The sequence below is a fragment of the Salvelinus fontinalis genome, chromosome 42 (assembly GCF_029448725.1).
Source record: "Salvelinus fontinalis isolate EN_2023a chromosome 42, ASM2944872v1, whole genome shotgun sequence".
Lineage (NCBI taxonomy): Eukaryota > Metazoa > Chordata > Actinopteri > Salmoniformes > Salmonidae > Salvelinus > Salvelinus fontinalis.
Window position 1 is genome coordinate 11,556,861 of NC_074706.1, and position 18,642 is coordinate 11,575,502.

The 18,642-nt window shown below is 43.9% G+C and overlaps 1 protein-coding gene across 1 annotated transcript; it reads right to left on the reverse strand.

Moving 5' to 3' along the window:
• Positions 1-2,266: 2,266 nt before the first annotated feature.
• Positions 2,267-15,519, reverse strand: LOC129841099 (endothelin receptor type B-like). The gene is made up of 8 exons (XM_055909198.1): positions 15,116-15,519; positions 12,988-13,585; positions 10,354-10,481; positions 7,575-7,773; positions 6,252-6,404; positions 5,552-5,685; positions 5,197-5,305; positions 2,267-4,459 (listed from the first exon to the last, which is right to left on the reverse strand). Exons 2-8 carry the CDS (start codon positions 13,564-13,566, stop codon positions 4,319-4,321), a joined length of 1,443 nt encoding a protein of 480 aa, XP_055765173.1. The 5' UTR covers positions 13,567-13,585; positions 15,116-15,519; the 3' UTR covers positions 2,267-4,318.
• Positions 15,520-18,642: the final 3,123 nt, after the last annotated feature.

Sequence of the window (18,642 nt, forward strand, 5' to 3'; positions counted from 1 at the left end):
CTTTCACACCTGTCCCCTATTTTGCCCTCTGATTAGAGTTCCTATTTCTCCCTCTGTTTTCCGCTTCTGTCCTTGTCGGATCTTTGTTTGATGTTTGCTGTTCTGTGTCCTGGTTCCGCCCTGTCGTGTTTTTGCCTTCATCAGATGCTGCGTGTGAGCAGGTGTCATCTAAGATATATCCTGGAGTACCGTTTTGTTTAAGACTGGAATAAAGACTCTGTTTTTGTTAAGTCGCTTTTGGGTCCTCATTCACCAGCATAACACTCTCCTCCAACCCTAGCCACTCAGGCCCTATCCAGATGGTCAAGCGGCATCACAATCGTTGCTTTCTCTCCCACTACTCTCTCCTCTTCTAACCTATCATCTCTCCCTCCTGTCTCCTGATTCTGCCTCTTCGACACTATTCTCCTCCCTTTTCTGCATCCTATGACTTACACTGTCTCCTTTCCTCCCGACCGACTCGGCCCTCCCCTCCTTCTCCGTGGAGGAAAATGGAGGAAAACTTTTGGAGGACCTATCATCCTTTCACTCCCTCCTCTCTACCTTCTCTTCCTCTGTATCCACTGACTTCTTTCTCCCCTCCCTCTCCAGATGAAATCCTGCGACTAGTGAAGTCTGGCCGCTCGACAACCTGCCCGCTCGACCCCATCCCCTCCTCCCTTCTCCAGACCATCTCTGGAGATCTTCTCCCATTCCTCACTTCCCTCATCAACTCATCTCTGACGATCTTCTTGAACCTATCCAGTCAGGCTTCAAAGACGGGTCACTCAATCAAGACTGCTTTTCTCTGTGTCACGGTGGCTCTCCGCACTGGCAAAGCTGACTCTCTCTCCTCTGTTCTCCTCCTCCTAGATCTATCTGCTGCCTTCGACACTGTGAACCATCAGATCCTCCTATCAACCCTCTCAGGGCTGGGCATCTCAGGCTCTACACACTCTTGGATTACATCCTACCTGGCAGGCCGCTCCTACCAGGTGACGTGGAGAGGATCTGTGTCTGCACCATGCACTCTCACTACTGGTGTCCCCCTAGGCTCGGTTCTAGGCCCTCTCCCCTTCTATCTATACGCTAAGTCATTCAGCTCCATCATATCCTCACATGGTCTCTCCTATCATTGCTGTGCTCATGACACTCAACTACTTTTCTTCTTCCCCCATTCTGACACCCAGGTGGCGACACGCATCTCGGCGTGCCTGGCAGATATCTCAGCTTGGATGTCGGCCCACCACTTCAAGCTCAACCTAGACATGACGAAGATCTTAAGATGAATGCAACAACTGTAAGTCGCTCTGGATAAGAGCGTCTGCTAAATGACTAAAATGCTAAAATGATCATCTTGATTAAAAACGATATCGGTCACAATGTTTAGGTTGTCGAAGAAGATTTCATGGTGTTCACTTTAAATGTCCAACACAACCATGTAACTAAAGCCATTGCACTGATCTCAAGCAAAGAGTTGAGATCCTGCAGATTTGATCAAAGTCGTTCTCCATTCTTCTTTTCACCTAATTGTTCACCTGATATACTTAACAAAAGGCACATCTCTATAGGTGGTCCAGGAATCCTCTTTTGTTCTCTATTGTTCCTCAAGAAAGGGGAGAAGCCGATGACATCACATCTCCCCATCAGACCAACTCCTTGAAGTTTTCAGTTTTGTCTAAAAAACACTATATTTCTCAATGTATTACACCTGTGTACTTCACTGTATTTATATATATATAGCTTTTCAACAGTAAAAATTCTGAAATCGCTGGTGGACGTCTTTACGCTAACAAGACAAGTTATGTTTAACAGCTCCTCTATTTGGGAGCTCTGATAAGTCACTCGTATTGGCTGGCTTGATTACATTCCCTCTCTCCAAGCAATTCAGTTCACATCCTCTCAGTTGACATGGTAACCCTGAGGGCGGCGTTGCCAAGCAACAAGCAAGCAGGTCACAGTGCACTTCAAATCACTCCCAGACCAGCTTGTGTTTCCTTCCCACAGACACTAAGAAAATAAAAAAAAGAGGCCCCTTATCCTCTCAGAAAGAGAATAGTATTTCTATGACATGTCAGTATAAAGTTCATAACTCCTCAGTAAAGCAATGTGAGGGTCATACGCTTACAAATTCCAAAGTAATTATATGTAATGCATATCAATGTCAAATGTATAACTCCTTAGTAATGCCATGTTTAATGTTCTTATGCTTACACATGTCGAAGTATTTACGTTATGCATATCAATATAACGTTAATCTCTCATTAGTAATGCAAGGCAAACGGTATACACTTAAATGATTTTTATTAGGATAAGCAGCAGCATTTCTGTATGAAACATGAGAAACAAATGTGTCAAACAATAATACAATTTTCTATAGAGGGGTATGATGCCTCTGAATGAACATTATAGTGGTAAAATACCATGTTTTGATATGAGTGGTTAAACTGAAAAGCCTTTATCTTTGACACTGTCTGATATGCTGTAGATAGTTCCACAAACACTCAAACGGAAAAAAGTGCAAAGAATCACACACACACACACACACACACACACACACACACACACACACACACACACACACACACACACACACACACACACACACACACACACACACACACACACACACACACACACACACACACACACACACACACACACACACACACACACACACACACACACACGCACAGCGCATTAATTGTATTCATAATACATGTATTCACATATCAAATGTATAAAGCAGTATAGTCACCTAGGTAGCTGATATGATTTAAACACCAACTGGTATATTTATCATCACACAAAAAAAAATGAATAAAAAATCCTGCCTCAGGCAAAGGACAAATAATAACCACATTCTGTATACATGATAAAGAACATAGCAAAATATAACACCATATAAAAACTTGATATATACGAGCATGTTTCACAAACAGCTTAGCTGTAAATAGCAACATTTTCTGTGTCTTGTAAAATTCACAGTGAAGTAGGGATACCGTTTTTATCCCTTTATTTTTGGGGTGAGAACATAGAGACCCCCTTTTCAACGAGCCTTGAACTGAGACATAATCATAACGTTGTTCTTTATGGTCCTGTGGTGCTTGTTGCATCTGGACATGTTCTTTAAACTAGCTTGGGACTTCAGTAAGTCTTTGGATAACAAGTCAAGAGACTGGGTCTGCTTCCCAAATGGCACCCCCTTCCCTCCTATAGTGCACAGCTTTTGACCAGGGCGCATAGGACTATGTAGGGAATAGGGGTCCATTTGGGATGCACACTGGTGGTTACTCTACACTGGAGTAACTCTACACCCTATGTGATATTCCAATGGACGTTGTACAGAGTCTGTATACTGTATAAGGCTAGACGGGGGAATTCAAGGTGACACAAGGCACCTTTTCGTTAAAATCCGTTTTTCCTTCTTCCCAGCACATGAAACCTAAACACAGTGAATTAACACTTCCTGGTACGTTTTATAAAACAGAATATTAAACAGTACTGGAACACACACGTTTAGATGGCAAAATCACTTTCATCTATATTAAAACAAATTCACCATACCGAACACAGGACATTAGCTTACTCTATGAAAGTGTACTACTGTGTATACAACGACCAGCGTATAGTGCCTATGATGGAAGAAGCTATAGCGACACTAAAAAAGGACAGTCAACTCAATAGTGAGAGCTCCCCTTCTCTCCACCATCACTGAGTAGCAATTCATTAGGACTCATGGGGGACCATTCTCTCCTTCTCCTCTCGTCCCCTCTAACAGGGAGCGCTCTGGCCTTCCTTCCCGGGGTTTCCGCTGCTTCCTGGTTCATCCCAGCAGTGCTGACCATTTTGTGAACAGAACAACACGCTACTCGCTCCGTTACTGACTGGCCGGTCATTTATAGCCTGAGTTCAGCTGCATCCTGTTAGCTACCTTCCCCCTCCCGTCCCCTCCCCTCCCTCCATCCCTCTTCCTCCTCTCTCACGGTACTGTAAAGCATCGCTCCCTCCTCGTCTCCCCCTGGCAAAGGGAACGGTATAGTCCATAGAGACACTGGAAATACTGCAGCGTCCATCATGCCCATTGTATGTTTGTGTCTATATATAAACTCCACTAATTTCCCCGTCGTTCTACGTCAGGCTCCAGAGCTGCCCAGCAGTGTTCTGTAAAAGAAACGTGTGATGGTGTTTGAAACGTGTGACTCTCTCTCTGTTTGTCACGCCATAGCGGTTTAGCATGGGGGTCCTATTGAGTTGAGAGTCCATTGTGTTTAGTGCAGACTGGCTGTAGTTGTAGTGAGACCTCCTCGTCCATAGGGGGCGTCACCTCCTGTGGTGGTCAGTCACTGTCTTTGCGTAGGCTGCGGTCCGTGTGAAGGTTGGCGGGCTCTGGGCTCTTGCACTGGATACTGGTCCCGTTCCCGTTTTGTCCCGTGCTGGTCACTGTGGCATCCGAGTGGCACCAACAACACAGGCAGGACTGGAAGGGGACAAGGTTAGACACTTGAACAAGGGTGCAAGTTTACAAGATTAGAGGCACTGTTCATGGTGCTGTGGTCATTCTGTGTTGATAGTGTTTATTCTATTGCTGCTACGATAGACGAGGTCCAAGTAGGCACTTTTCTACAGCTTACAATAATGAGGGCTTGTGTAATGAGGGCTGGGAATGCTTCTTTGAACAGTATACTACATAAAACTACATCTGCTCACAGCGTGAGAAGTAGAACACTTTCTATCCTTCCCAAACTCTTAGCCCCACTTCTGCAGAAGAGGAAGAGGCACGTTCAGGGTCTGGGAATTGCTGTTATGAGTTAGTCTCAGTCTCTCTCGCTCTCTGAGGACAGCTAGAGCTAGAGCATGGCTTATCTTCAGCTCAGGTCTCTAACAGATGTGTACAGTTATGTGACCTCACCCAGTAAATGAGTTGATAAATCACTGCTTTGCTTTACATTTTCTTTAAATAATGTCATCACCAGCACAGAGCCACGGCCCCTCGGTCGTGGGGAGAGGGAGAGGTTCTCTGTTTGTTTTACTGGCGAGACAAGACAAAGGGTTTGGGGAGGGCTGGGGGGGGTTAGTGGAGACACTGATTATATGGGGGGAAAGAGAGAGCGAAATAAAAAGAAAGCAAGAGAGAGTGAAAAGGATTGAGAGAGATATAGAGCAAGAGAGAAAAGGAGAGTTGGGTGTGTGTGTATGTTTAGGGATCTACTGTACCTTGAAACAGTTTTTGAACTTCTTGCTGACAAAGTAGAGGATGATGGGGTTTATACAGGAGTTTACTGTGGCTAGGTTGATACTCAGGTAATCCAAGACCAACAGGAAGCTGAAAGAAACGACACCCATGTTTTTTGGCCGAACTTCCATTTGAGTTTCATCTCCTTTCAAACATTTCGAATCGTTAAATTACAGCAACTCAAATCATGTCCGTCTGTGTTTAGTCTGTTGTGGTTCTAGATCCAGTCGAGTGATTCCCCACGTATTTCCACCTTTCCATTTTCCAACACACCGTACTGAATCAGTCATTTCTAATAATAAGATGACAACAGCAAACAAACATGGCTGCACTCACTTGAGCAGGTCACAGCGTCCGATGTCTCTGGGGTTGTAGACCATCTTCTTGAGGATCCTGCTGAGGTGCAGGGGGAACCAGCACAGAGCGAAGATCAGGACCAGGCAGAACACTGCTTTGGCCACTTCCCGTCTCTGGGGATAACAATAAACAACAGATTAGGAAAAGGTTGGACGATGACGATGAAGGATGATGAAGACAAGATACTGAGAGTGGAAAACATATCTAAAAAAACGCTGAGTCATCCTGAGTACTGTATGGTAACAACTCTGAGGATTTAAACAGACAAAATGTTATGTTCGGGAGACGCTAGGTTGTTAGGGAGACGCTAGGTTGTTAGGGAGATGTAGGGTTATGTAATGTAAACCGGATAGGCCTGAGAGAGGAAAAGGACAAACCTTTAAAGAGACTAAACATGAGTCATTCTGCAGTAGTGTACTGTTACGGTAGAGGTGCCTCTGCCTATACGCAGCCCAACCTGGCTTAGGGCCTCCAAAACGCTAGAGGCTCTGGTTACAGGACGTAACAACCGAAGAGAAGAGAGATCTGATACTAAGTAGTAGTACTATGAATGTAGAAGGCAGTCAGGGTGGGTTATGCAACGTCAGCTTGAGAGGCCTGAGAGAGGGAATGGGCTTCTCCTTAAGAGACACTAAACATCAGGCAGTCTGGCCTCAGTACCTTGTGTGTGTGTGTGTACCTGTTTGAGGTGTTCACTGAGGACGATGCGGAGGCTGCCGTTCCTGTGGTTGAGCATCTCACAGGTCATCAGAGTGTAGAACACGGCCGTACACATCAGAGGAACGCAGAAGTAGAACCCAAACAACCACCAGTCCTTGATGTCCTTATAGTACTGCAGGAGAACCACAACAGGATAACGTTAGTACACAGGTTCTATGCAGGAGAACCACAATTCTTAACATGCCAATACTCCAGAAGACTGTCTAGCAGGCAAACGTGGAAAACTGGTTGTATTGATATCATAATGAGGTCATTTCAACCAGTTTCACCTGCTAGATTTGGTAACAAAGCAAGTTGACTTAACCAATACGTCTATGTGATGGCAGTGACATATTCTAATCTACTAAATCCACATATTATCGTACAAGTTTTAAGGAGGAGCAGATGCCATTTGAGGAATTTTTTGGCCACAGAATAAATAATCTATAACCTTTATACGACATTACTAAATTCCTCACTCCAGGAGGATTTAAATGAAACGACCTAAACCTCAGCATGGTTTGGTCATGATATGGGATTTAGTATCTTTTGTGTTGCATGATGTGAACTAGACACACACATGGCTCAGCTTGAAGGAACCATACATCAGTTGAGCTGTAATTGCTGTTGTGGCCTGCGATCAATTATGTTCTCCAGGCTTGTGAACAAAGAAAGTGATCACCTCAGAGATTTTCTCTCTGAGGGAAAAAACGTATGGAGACCTCTGTCAGAGTTCAAATGCTATTTGGGTTCAAGTACTATTTGAAATCTTTCAAATACTTTGTGTTTGCTCTAGCCTACCTGGAGTGCCAGATGTTTTGGGACGATTCTATTCGTCCTTTAAGCCAGACAAGCTCAGTCAGGCACAGCTAAAGTATTTGAAGTGATATTTGAACCCAGGTCTGGCCCCTGTATGCTTCCTTTCACCATACTTCTAGTTCTTTCCGTGGTTCCACCAAGAATGTCAGAGAAATGAATGTCAGTACGATAAATCCACCAATGTATTTATAACAATTACTTTTCATGCCAAGTATTTGGACAGATGGAATTGTTTTTGATAGGTCAGTGCAAGGATACACCACCACATGAAATCATGGACTCTCAGATTTACTTACTTAACACACATGTACTGTACTGTAACCCTACGTGAATCACTTTTGTCTTTTAAATCATTATGAATACGAGGGGGGACCTGATCCTAGATCAGCACTCTTACTCAGACACGTTGTGGGCCAGATTTGTTTGTATACAGGTAGTAGGATTATTTGAAGTGCAGAAGCGTCAACAAGAAAATGGGTCGTACCATCATGAACTCAGTCTTGGGGTTGAGCATACATGTCCGTATGGTCTCGTTCCTGTAGTTGAATTCAACCATGTCGAAACCGATGGCCTCTGGGACAGCCAGGACCATGGACAGCACCCAGATGGACACGATCTCCATGGCCGTCCGAAGAGGAATCCCTACTCCCTGGACCCTGCTCCATGACGCCACTGCACGGTACCTGGGGCATGGAGGGACACAAAGAATGAAAGGGTGAACATGGTGGGGTAAGGTAGGGGTTAGAGCAGGGCCAGGGCTGTGGACTTTTCAGCAACAACTGATGAGTTGGGAGTTGGAACTAATAAACAGCCCAGCGGCGAAACTAGTTGTAATGAAGTCATTTCAACCAGCTTTTAATGGTTGTAATGAAGTCATTTCAACCAGCTTTTAATGGTTGTAATGAAGTCATTTCAACCAGCTTTTAATGGTTGTAATGAAGTCATTTCAACCAACTTTTAATGGTTGTAATGAAGTCATTTCAACCAGCTTTTAATGGTTGTAATGAAGTCATTTCAACCAGCTTTTAATGGTTGTAATGAAGTCATTTCAACCAGCTTTGCCCGCTAGGAGGTTCAAGTGACTGTGAAAAGTGAACCTATTTTAGAGACACTTCCAGTACTTGAATAATAGACTTACTTCAAACGTTTAACCCTGCATGGGAACATGATTGTGAGAACCACAGAGATATGGTGAGAAAACTACTGGCCTACTTGTTCATCTTACCACAGTACCATTATGTTGGGTCAACTCAGCTGTGCATTGTAGTATATGCTCTATGAACTGACTGCATGGCAGTAGACCAGACACACACTGTACCGCATAGTGAGAAAAATGATCCAAGTTAAGATTTAATGAACAACAGATAATAATCAATTGTTTATCCTCACAATCTAATATTCATTCTTTTGTGAAGCCTCCAAACAAGCGTTGGCAGGAGCTATAGTCTGTTTGTTGACGCTTGTTTCCTGCGCTCCAAATCATGTTTGCGTGTTTGTTTCATTAAGAGGCACCGCTTGTTTTAGTAAACGCTGCATCAACATTTTATGGCCTGAACAATATATTTTTCATGACGCACTTCAATACCCTTGGCAAACAACATAGTGTCATTTATATTTTACCCAGCTGGTAATGCATCCACATTCTCTCTCTCTCTCAAACAGAGAGGACGAGACACAACGCGTGCAAACCAGGCGAGATATGCTGCACGTTTTCTGGGAGCAACTGGAGACCATCTGCTATTGAACTCGCCTCTATCACTAACGTCTCTCTCTCTCTCTCTCTATGATGGGAGTCATTCAGCATAGCTGGTATGTTCAACTGGCTTCCATCCCTTTAGACCCAGAACAGGCCTCCTTATGCTCTTATCTCTTATGTCTGCTAACTCACAGGCCAATGAAGCCGGACGTCAGCCTCTCACTTTCACTCTGCTGATTAACAGGAGCGACAGTGTTAAGTGTTACAAGAACTGAAGGGAGTGAGACGGGAATACAAGTCTAGTAGTGTAGCAACAGACACAAAACAATCAGAGTTAAAAATGTGAGAATAAACATTTTTAGATTTGAGAATAAGACTACTTCTGCTCGTTGATGGCAAAGCTATCCCTCCTCAGGGAGAGAAACAACTAAGACCACAAAGCGTCTCAGAGTGGGAGTGCTGATCTAGCATCAGATTTGACTTATGGATCAGATGAAAAAGATTGTATGGGCAGATCCTAGATCAGCACTCCTACTCTGAGAGGTTTTGTGGATATGGCCCCAGCTGGCCTAGTCCTCAACAGATGCAGCCAATAGAAAACTAGGAGGGAGAGTAACTATGTTGCTAATGGGAGAGCTCCATTATTACTGACATTACAAACTTCCGGAATAAACTGCCTTTACCACCTCCACTAAGAAGTTAAACTAACTCTCATCCTGTGGTTTCCTTTAAATCAAATTAGGGAAGTCATTCATCTTTCCTGGCCAATTTGTCTCAGCCACTCCCATACATAGAGTGGGCTATCTCATAAAGGCTTTACTGTTCAACAAACACGTTTGGTTTGAATTCAAACCGCGGCAATGTGTTTTATCATGGTGTTGGTGAGTTACTGGCAAAGGTTGAGGGTCTGAGGGTGACTTTTTTTCATAGGAAAAAAGTTTAGAGAGGAGTTTTTTTCTTTGATACATACATATTGTAAAGTAGACTACATTTCACAGAAAAAAAGTATCATTAGACTGATTTTCATTTGGAGTTTACCGTAACCTACATATAAAGATTCACAGAACTGAAGGTTCAGAACAGAACAGAATTCTACGGTGCAAACATTCCATGAGTCTGGAACCAATTAAAACACATGTTTTTACAAGATAATAGAGTCCTATTCCAGGGAGCAGAATATGTCTCTATGAAATAAATTGCATAAAGACCCACTTAGTGTCTGAGTACTAGGTCAGATTCAGCTACAGCTCATATGTTAACCTTGGTAAGTGTATGCCTGCCAGACAATGCATTTGATAGTAAATGAGTAATGTGTATAATGCTTCAGAAGCCTTATCCCTTACTCCCAAGACACTCTCGTAGATCTGAAAGAATTCGATAGGTGTAGGCAATAGGCTATCATGAAGCAGATGGAAAGAAACACCACATTGCTTATTGCTTATATTGTTTATTAATTCCATAAACATTGATATGCAAATGCAAATATTTCTTAGGCTTTTTGCTTTGATCCTGTTAGATCAGCTACCATTGGTTGATTTGGAATTCAGCAGTGGTACAGGTGACTGACCTGTCGACGCTTAGGGCACAGAGGTTGAGGACGGTGATGCCCACAGAGGCCTTCTGTAGGAATGGCACCAGCTTACACAGACACAGCCCAAAGGAATTGTCATCGAAGGGGAACCTGGTGGCAAGGAGCTGCAGGGACACAGAGAGAGAGAGAGAGAGAGAGAGAGAGAGAGAGAGAGAGAGAGAGAGAGAGAGAGACCGTCAGCACATCGTAGACGACAGTATGTACGCTTCAACTCACAACAGGCTTTGCATCGTCAGGAAATAACCACACACCTTAGATGGCATTGAGCCAGTTGGCACTTCCCTGTGTTACAAACCCTTTCATAAGATACCAGAAATCCATAATGGTCATTATTAGCCAGTATGGTAACTGAGAAGACAGAAAAAGCATGTCAAAAATAAATAGAATTGTGAAAGAACAATACCTGCTGTGAAGAGTAATAATAATAAAATAATAATAACAATAATAATAACAACAACAATAATAATAACAATAATAAAAATAATGGACTAGCCCTTATATCGCTTTCTTTACTAACTAGTAAGGGATACATTATAGGGGATTGAGGTTAGGGAATCTCATGTTTATCTCCTCTTAGCTCAATTCCCATTGTCCTTAGGGTCCGGACTATCTTTAACCACTGTGCTGTAGCAGGCCCTTCACAACAGGCAGGTTAGTCACATCAGAGGGATTTCATGGTACGTCCTGACTTCATTCCGAATCTGAGTACAGTCCAACAGCAGGCCCATATGCGCCTCATCATCTTGATACAGTACATCATTGAGTCAGGTCCTACAATAAAACCCTAGCAAGCCAACCCTGGAACTATCTTTGAAAGTGACATCTTTTCTTTAATTGGACTTCCAGGCATCTATAAGCACCACTTCCCATAGCCTCTTACAAAAAGAGCTCCTTTAAGAAAACAACTCACAGCTCTCCCTGTAGAACAGACTGCTAAAACCACCCTTTGTCATTATGAAGTAGTCTTGGCAGCTGTCGTTGAACAGGAATCAACATGGGCCGAACAAAGAGAGAAAGAGGGGATTAACCCAGAGTCGTTGAGGTGCCGGGTCGAAGGAACCACTTCACGGGTGCATCCTTGTCCCCCTATTGTTCACTTGGAGCGCTAGGCGGTTCCATCTAATCAAAAAGTCTCGGGAACATGGGAGTTGGAAGGAAAAAGGGGGCTACGTCAGTGTGGGTGTGTGTGTAGCCTGTGTCCGTGTGTGTGTGTGTAGTATTGTGTGTGTGTGTGTGTGTGCAGTGTGTATATGATTCAATTTGGAAACTGCGTCAAACAAACCCCGTAGGAAGTGAGCTGGGCCTCCCGAAAGCACATGGCCCTGTAGTGCAGACATATTCACAGGGAGTGTTTGGCCTGAATCCAGAGTTGTACCTACGGCACTACTTTTCCTCACCAGTACGAAGGGACATTGTGATTTATCCTTCATGTGTGTAACTGAAGCGCCTAATACAGGAAAGACTTTTCCCCCTTTGTACATGTAGAGAATCATCTGTCCCGGGACCCGAGCACTTCCATATGTGCTGACACAGTGTGATGAAACTATATACCGGTAATACTAAACAGGTGGCTTCACCATTTCTCTTGACAATGAACTGAGCATTCCCAACGTACTGTACTACATCCTATTAAGAACCTTGACCTGTTCAACCAATGTATGTGGACCCAATGAAAAATATGCTCATTACTCTCAAGCAATAATACCACAGCAGGTAAGATAACGTAGTAAATCATCTGTGAGATCTATCTAGGTAATGTTAAAGTGAGCCCACATGGGGGTAAATGGACTACAGTCTAATGGGTTTAAATGACTCACACTGGACACGTGATTCATCATTTAACCAGACCCATTTATTCTGAGTGTAGCTAGGTTCAAGTGTGATCGCAGATAAGAGGGCTGGAGAGGAGAGCTGGTCCTGTGACAAACCACGGGTCAGAGCAGGGCCACTGATATGTGTGACCGCAGTCTGATTGGTCTGATTACATTGTTTATTTAAGTCTGGGCCTCTCCCTGCTTCCGTCATCACAAAGAGCCACCCAATGAAGATAAAGTAGTACTACTACTGACTGAAATCAACTTTGGAGAGCAACATGATCTTTGGGGAGCCTTCTAATGAATACTTTATTTATTTGTTCTCCCCTTTCTTTTCTCCGCTACTCTCTTAGAGGATTCTAATAGGTTGGCCTTTTTCAGTCTGTTGTTGGTCTACCATCTGGCCCGTGTTGCGACCACATCCCTTAGGCTGGCAAATAATGTCTCTCTCTCTCTCTCTCTCTCTCTCTCTCTCTCTCTCTCTCTCTCTCTCTCTCTCTCTCTCTCTCTCTCACTCTCTCTCTCTCTCTCACTCTCTCTCGCTCTCTCTCTCTCTCTCTCTTGCGCGCACTCTCTCGCTCTCCCTCTCTCACCCACTCTCTCTCGCTCTCTCTCTCTCTCTCCTACTCTCCCTCAATTCAATTCAAGCGGCTTTATTGGCATGGGAAACATATGTTTACATTGCCAAAGCAAGTGAAATAATCTCTCGTTTTCTCTGAGATGCAATTATGCTTCAATATATCCATGCACAATTCACTGTGATGTCCAGTGTACAGGATGGATATGTGTCTCTTACCTTGTAGACGTTGATGGGTATATCTATGGTGATGTAGATGAGGTCTCCCAGCGCCAGGCTGGCAATGAGGGCATTGGGCCCGTTCCTCATGCACTTATTCTGGTAGATAATTCTCAACAGGGTGGCATTGCCCACTATGCCCACCACAAACACTATGATAGAAATCACTGTGTTGATGTATTTGAAATAGCCTTGAATGGAAGTGGCGATGGTGCATGGTGGAGGGGCCCTTATCCTGGTGATGTTTGTGGCCCCAGATCCAGCTCCGACCCTGGGCCATTGCGGCCCCTGGTGGCCCCTGGTGGAGATGGGACTCCCATGCTCCAGGAAGGGGCTACTGGTGCTGTGGAAGCCCAGGGGTTGGAGGGTGATGTGGGTGTTGTGGAGGACCAGGCCCTGATCTGGTAGGGAGTTCTTCTCTCCCTCGTCTGTGGTGCTGTTTATCTGACACATTCCAGGGCCAGGCAGGGCGGCCATGACGGCCATTAGCACCAACACATGTACGATTGGGGCGCCCATTATAGAACACATTCCACGCTTTGTCTCAGGAGATGGACAGATAGTGTAGGGGTTCCCCATATACTGCTGGTGGTGAGAGCTGGTGAGCGAGAGAGACAAGGGAGGGGAGAGAGATAGAGAGGGGGGGGAGCAAGTTAGAGAGAGAGGGGGGAGCAAGTTAGAGAAAGGGGGGAGAGTGAGAGAGAGTGAGAGAGAGAGAGACACAGAAAGAGAGAGATGAAGGGAGACAGGGAAAAAAGTATATGGGTTATTTCAGCCAGCAAACTTTGCAAGCAACAAAACAAAACTTCCTCAATTGAATTGACTGTGTAACCACTGCAAACTTTTGTCCGAATCTTTTAATTTCCCCCGCCACAACTGAAATGTCAATCCAGGAACATCTCCTCAGAAATGGAGCCAAAACCATAATGTGTCAGTCAAAAGTTACACATCACAGTGGGTCCTCTCCCATCCTCTCCAACTGCTAGAGGAAGTAAAACAACCTCCTTCAGACTTCAAACAGGTTTTACCAAGGGGGCACAGATGGGAAGATGCCACGACTGGTTACAGTCAAACAATATGATGGGTGAGCTTATGAAGAGTCTCCTCTCTGTCATTTCTGGAAGTAATAATCAGCACAGCCTTTGTGCTAATAGGAGTGTGTGGGCTACAAGCACATATTACACACACTCACACAAGCTCTCACACACAACACACACACACACACACACACATGCCACACACACACACACACACACACACACACACCACACACACACACACACACACACACACACACACACACACACACACACACACACACACACACACACACACACACACACACACACACACACACACACACCACACACACCACACACACACACACACACACACACACACACACACACACAGAGAGAGAGCCAGGCAGGGCTTTATATTGTTTTGACAATGTGCCCCTTATGTGGCTTCTTCAGTGTGGTTTCCTCTGCCCTGCATTCTCCCTTCTGGTTTTAATTTAAAGACTCAGACTAGCGGTTAGAAAACAATGAGACATTTTAACATGAAAGAATCAGATCAGCCCCATGTCTAGTCAGTGTTATATTACACAATATAGCTTTTGTATTGTTTGAGAGTTAAGTGAAGATGTTACATGAACAAATCTTAAGTTCTCTCAAAATGTTAAAATATATTTTTTAACCAGTTGGAAATTAACCCTACTATCAAAATGTAAATCAAATACTTACATTTATATAATTACCAGGTTATATTCAAAGTAATATCATAGTGTATTTCAGGTAAAACTTTACAAAGTAGTTAAAAACCCTTTCTATGAATGTACAATTTAGACTCACTGAATTCAGACCAAGGAGGTAAAGAAAACTGAGATCTACATTTGAATACTTTTTCATCACAACAGAACACAGTGGCTCTCCAGCTAGCCATGAAGAGTGTTTCATCCTGTTCAAAGTCCCAGATGTCACCTAGTTAGTACACAGAAACCTATTTAGCATCCAGCACTTCATGTAGCATCACCGTTTAGCATCAGGCACCACACTACTGGGACCCTGTGTGACGGCACGTAAACTGATATATTGATAAATAATAAATAGCTTTGGTTTTCACCTACCGCTCTGCTCTCCTAAAATGTCTGCTCCTGCCTCCCCTGTTGGAACCGTCAGGCGAACTTTCTGCTGAAGCCCCTAGACATCTGAATCACATCACATGAGTAATTAACCAACTATCAAAGTCGCAGAGTCGGAGTTAGTGTCCCACTTGGTTTGGTTTGCCCAACGTACGTGGCAGTGTGCTGCCTGTGAGGTGCTGCGCATTAGGCTCTGGGTTTTCCTGTGGAGAGTTGGGAGCGTGTGTGTGTGTGTGTGTGTGTGTGTCTCTGTGTGTGTGTGTCTCAGAGTGCAGCAGGAGTGGAGGGAGCACTTTGACTGAGAGGGAGTGTAAATCTCCACCTCCCCTCGGTAACAGGCCCCCATAGGAAACAGCAACAGCAGCCCCTCTTTCTCTCTCACTCTTTCTCTCTATCTTTTTCGCTCTCCCTCTTTCTCCTCTGTCTCTCTATCTTTCTCTCTCTCCTTTCTCCTCTCTCTCTCTCTCTCCCCTTTCTCCTCTCTCGCTCTCTCTCTCTATCTCTCCCCCTCTCTCTCTCTCTCTCTCGCTCTCTCTCTCTATCTCTCTCTCTTTCTCTCTCTCTCTCTCTCCTCTCTCCTCTCTCTCTCTCCTTCTTTCCTTCTCTCACTCCTCCTCTCGTCTCTCTCTCATCTCTGCACCGCCTGCTGAAAATCATCTCAGGGGCACAACGCACTCCGATATACACAAACACACACACACTCCCACACTCACGCACCGGGTCTCTGGGAACCACACAGTCCCCAGTCAGTATGCTCCTCTCTCTCCTTTCCTCAGATCCCAGATCAGATTCTAGCCCTGTATACGGCTCAACTGTTTCTTCCCACTAAAGGAAACCGAGATCAACATGGTAAGGAAATGTGAGGAGGGCAGTCGGAACTAAATGTGCATGTCCCAGTCGTGTTGATTTGAACATGTTGAGATGGAAAGGGAAGGGTAGTAAAGAGAGCGGAACCTAACTTTCTTTGAAGCATTACTGTTTACAATCACATCTCTGTGGGTGGCCAAAGCAGAGGCTAGTTAAGTCACCACATCTGTACGTGCCACACTAGCTGCAAGTGTATAAATCTCTTTTAGCTTGCCTTAAATAGGTTCATATGCATGATTATTCCACTTAATTAGGTTTGTCAGCTGTCATATTCACCAAACAGTAAATAAACTAGTTTGAAACTAAACAAAGGAATGTTTGATATATTGTCCCATAGACATGTACGGCACAAAGTACATCATGTCCAGACAGATAGATGTTGTGAGTTGTGCTAGGTAACAAAGAAGAGTGAGGCATGTCAATAATGATGAGGAATGTGAGTGCCTCTCCATCGGTGTCCATTACTCGTTCCATAACTATACACTTAGCAAATGGGCCCTTCATCAATACATTGTCTAAAAGCAGGAAGAGAGGCTATCCAAGCAGGCCAGGGTCGGCCCTTCTCTCTCCCAACGAGCTGACACAGACACTGTTTAGCTAAATAAAGAACCTGGAAAATGGAGTTCCATATCACGAGGAAGATAAGATAATGTGCAAACAGATAAGGTACACAAACACACACACAAACTCACACACACACACACACACACACACACACACACACACACACACACACACACACACACACACACACACACACACACACACACACACACACACCGCTTGATTACTTGTGGGCCCCCAGGCCTTGTCGAAGTCAAGGGCCATTCCTAAAAGTTGATTGAACATCCTCCGAGAGGGCAAAGTAGTGTTTTTTGTATCAGCAGCACTCCAATACCCCCCCCCCCCCCCGCCCTTCGCTGGTACATTCTCCTGGCCTAAGGGTAGGCTTCTTTCCATTAAGGTCAGGCTGTAGCAATCATCTCATTAAACAACACTTTGGATCACATCGTCAGTTTAATGAAAACAGTGTGTCTGACGTTATCAGAGTCTCCTGTGGAAAATATTACCTTGTAAAAGTGGAAATCTTTATGATAATCAAGTAATTATGTTTTGCGTGCCATGTCATGCCCTGTACCAGGAAGAGATGGAATATGAGAGAAAATATACTTTTTATATATAGTGTGAATACATCACTTAGTATTAATTGTTTCAGATATTTTATGCATTTAATCATCGGTTGACTATTAATTGTATAATAATAATGAGAAATATCACGTAGATCATAACATCGTGTGCCCTTTTTTAGTAATGAACATTTAGAGACTTAACAAAGCCTTTCCTTTATGCTTTTTAATTAAGCCCCAATAACAGATTCACTGATCTCATCCAATTATAGTACACTTGTAAAGGTACTTTACCTACTTAATGTGAATTGTGACTTCATTGGGTAATGCTAATATCTACCACAATTTAAATTTAAAAGGATTGTGTTTTCTTTAATTGTATCCATAAATATCTCATGGCTTCTGAATTAGTTATTGGTCAACAGTGCTGTTATCTTTTATTCATCGGGACGTGATTCGCTGACGGGTCCCCTGGTTGCTCCAGCCTGGCATCAAGCTTCGACGCCTCCATCATTGTAACTTTTGAGGCGTTTCGCTAGCTGCTAGTTGGAAGTCTTTGTTAATAAAACCATTAATATATAAATGATGGAACCTTTACCTGGGTCCCAGTTGCCACGGCTTTCATGTTGTTGTTGTGTTGTTGTCTGACTGTTCATCAGGTATTAATGGCATTCTGTGTGAACTCGCTAGATGGCAGGCTGCCTGGTAATTCATATGCTTGTTCTCTGATGGCATCTGTCGAAGTGTGCTCTCTGCACATTGGTACATACCCTGTGGGAAGCAATCCACCCAGTCCCACACTGAGTGGGATGTAAGCAATTTCTTATCTGGGGCACTTGCTCCAAATGACAAAAAGGGAAAAGAGAGAGAGAAATGGGAAGGAAGTTAGAGGCCAATTTTATTGTGACAATCAGTGACAAACTGTAGTGACTTTTTCTACTTTGACTGAATTTGTTGGTTTATTGGAGAGAGGGATTACTGTGAAAACAGATAGACTTGGAAAAGGGAATGCAGGATAACTCAATGATGGAAGTATTATCACAATTGTGATCGAGTAATTCATGTAAGCATATGAGTTCAATTTATTTCATTACGATATGCAATCGGACCGTTATCCAATTAAGATTGGATTAAGATCAGAATGGCTGAGGTTGAGTCAATAAGGAATGATGGGAAATTACTCATCAAGCCTGTGAAGAAACACGTTCTGTTGTGAAATACGTATGTCAGACTTTTGCAGAGGATCCCAAAATCCTCATGTCCTCTGAATCTGACGTGGCTAATTTTGGCTGAAATACGTACTCGGACTAAGATGAGACTTTCAATTCTGTCTTGAACAGGAAGTTTTGTGTTTTGACTGTCTTTTTAGGGACAGAGCAGGGTCAAATGCCATGAGAAGGGTGGCTCCTCGCTGTCTCACAACTAGAAAAAAAAATTGATTATTCATTTCAGTTCCCGGAAAGAGGACAGCACATCCCTAGAACAGTTCCACCCCCCCCACCCCCCCACACACCGAAA

Excerpts from the sequence above, each read along its gene's own strand:
- LOC129841099 (XM_055909198.1), bottom strand. The coding sequence starts at position 13,566 with ATGGGGAACCCCTACACTATCTGTCCATCTCCTGAGACAAAGCGTGGA. Across the intron at positions 10,482-12,987 it reads TACCCATCAACGTCTACAAG|CTCCTTGCCACCAGGTTCCC; the intron begins GTAAGAGACACA and ends GTGTCCCTGCAG. Across the intron at positions 6,405-7,574 it reads CCAAGACTGAGTTCATGATG|TACTATAAGGACATCAAGGA; the intron begins GTACGACCCATT and ends GTTCTCCTGCAG.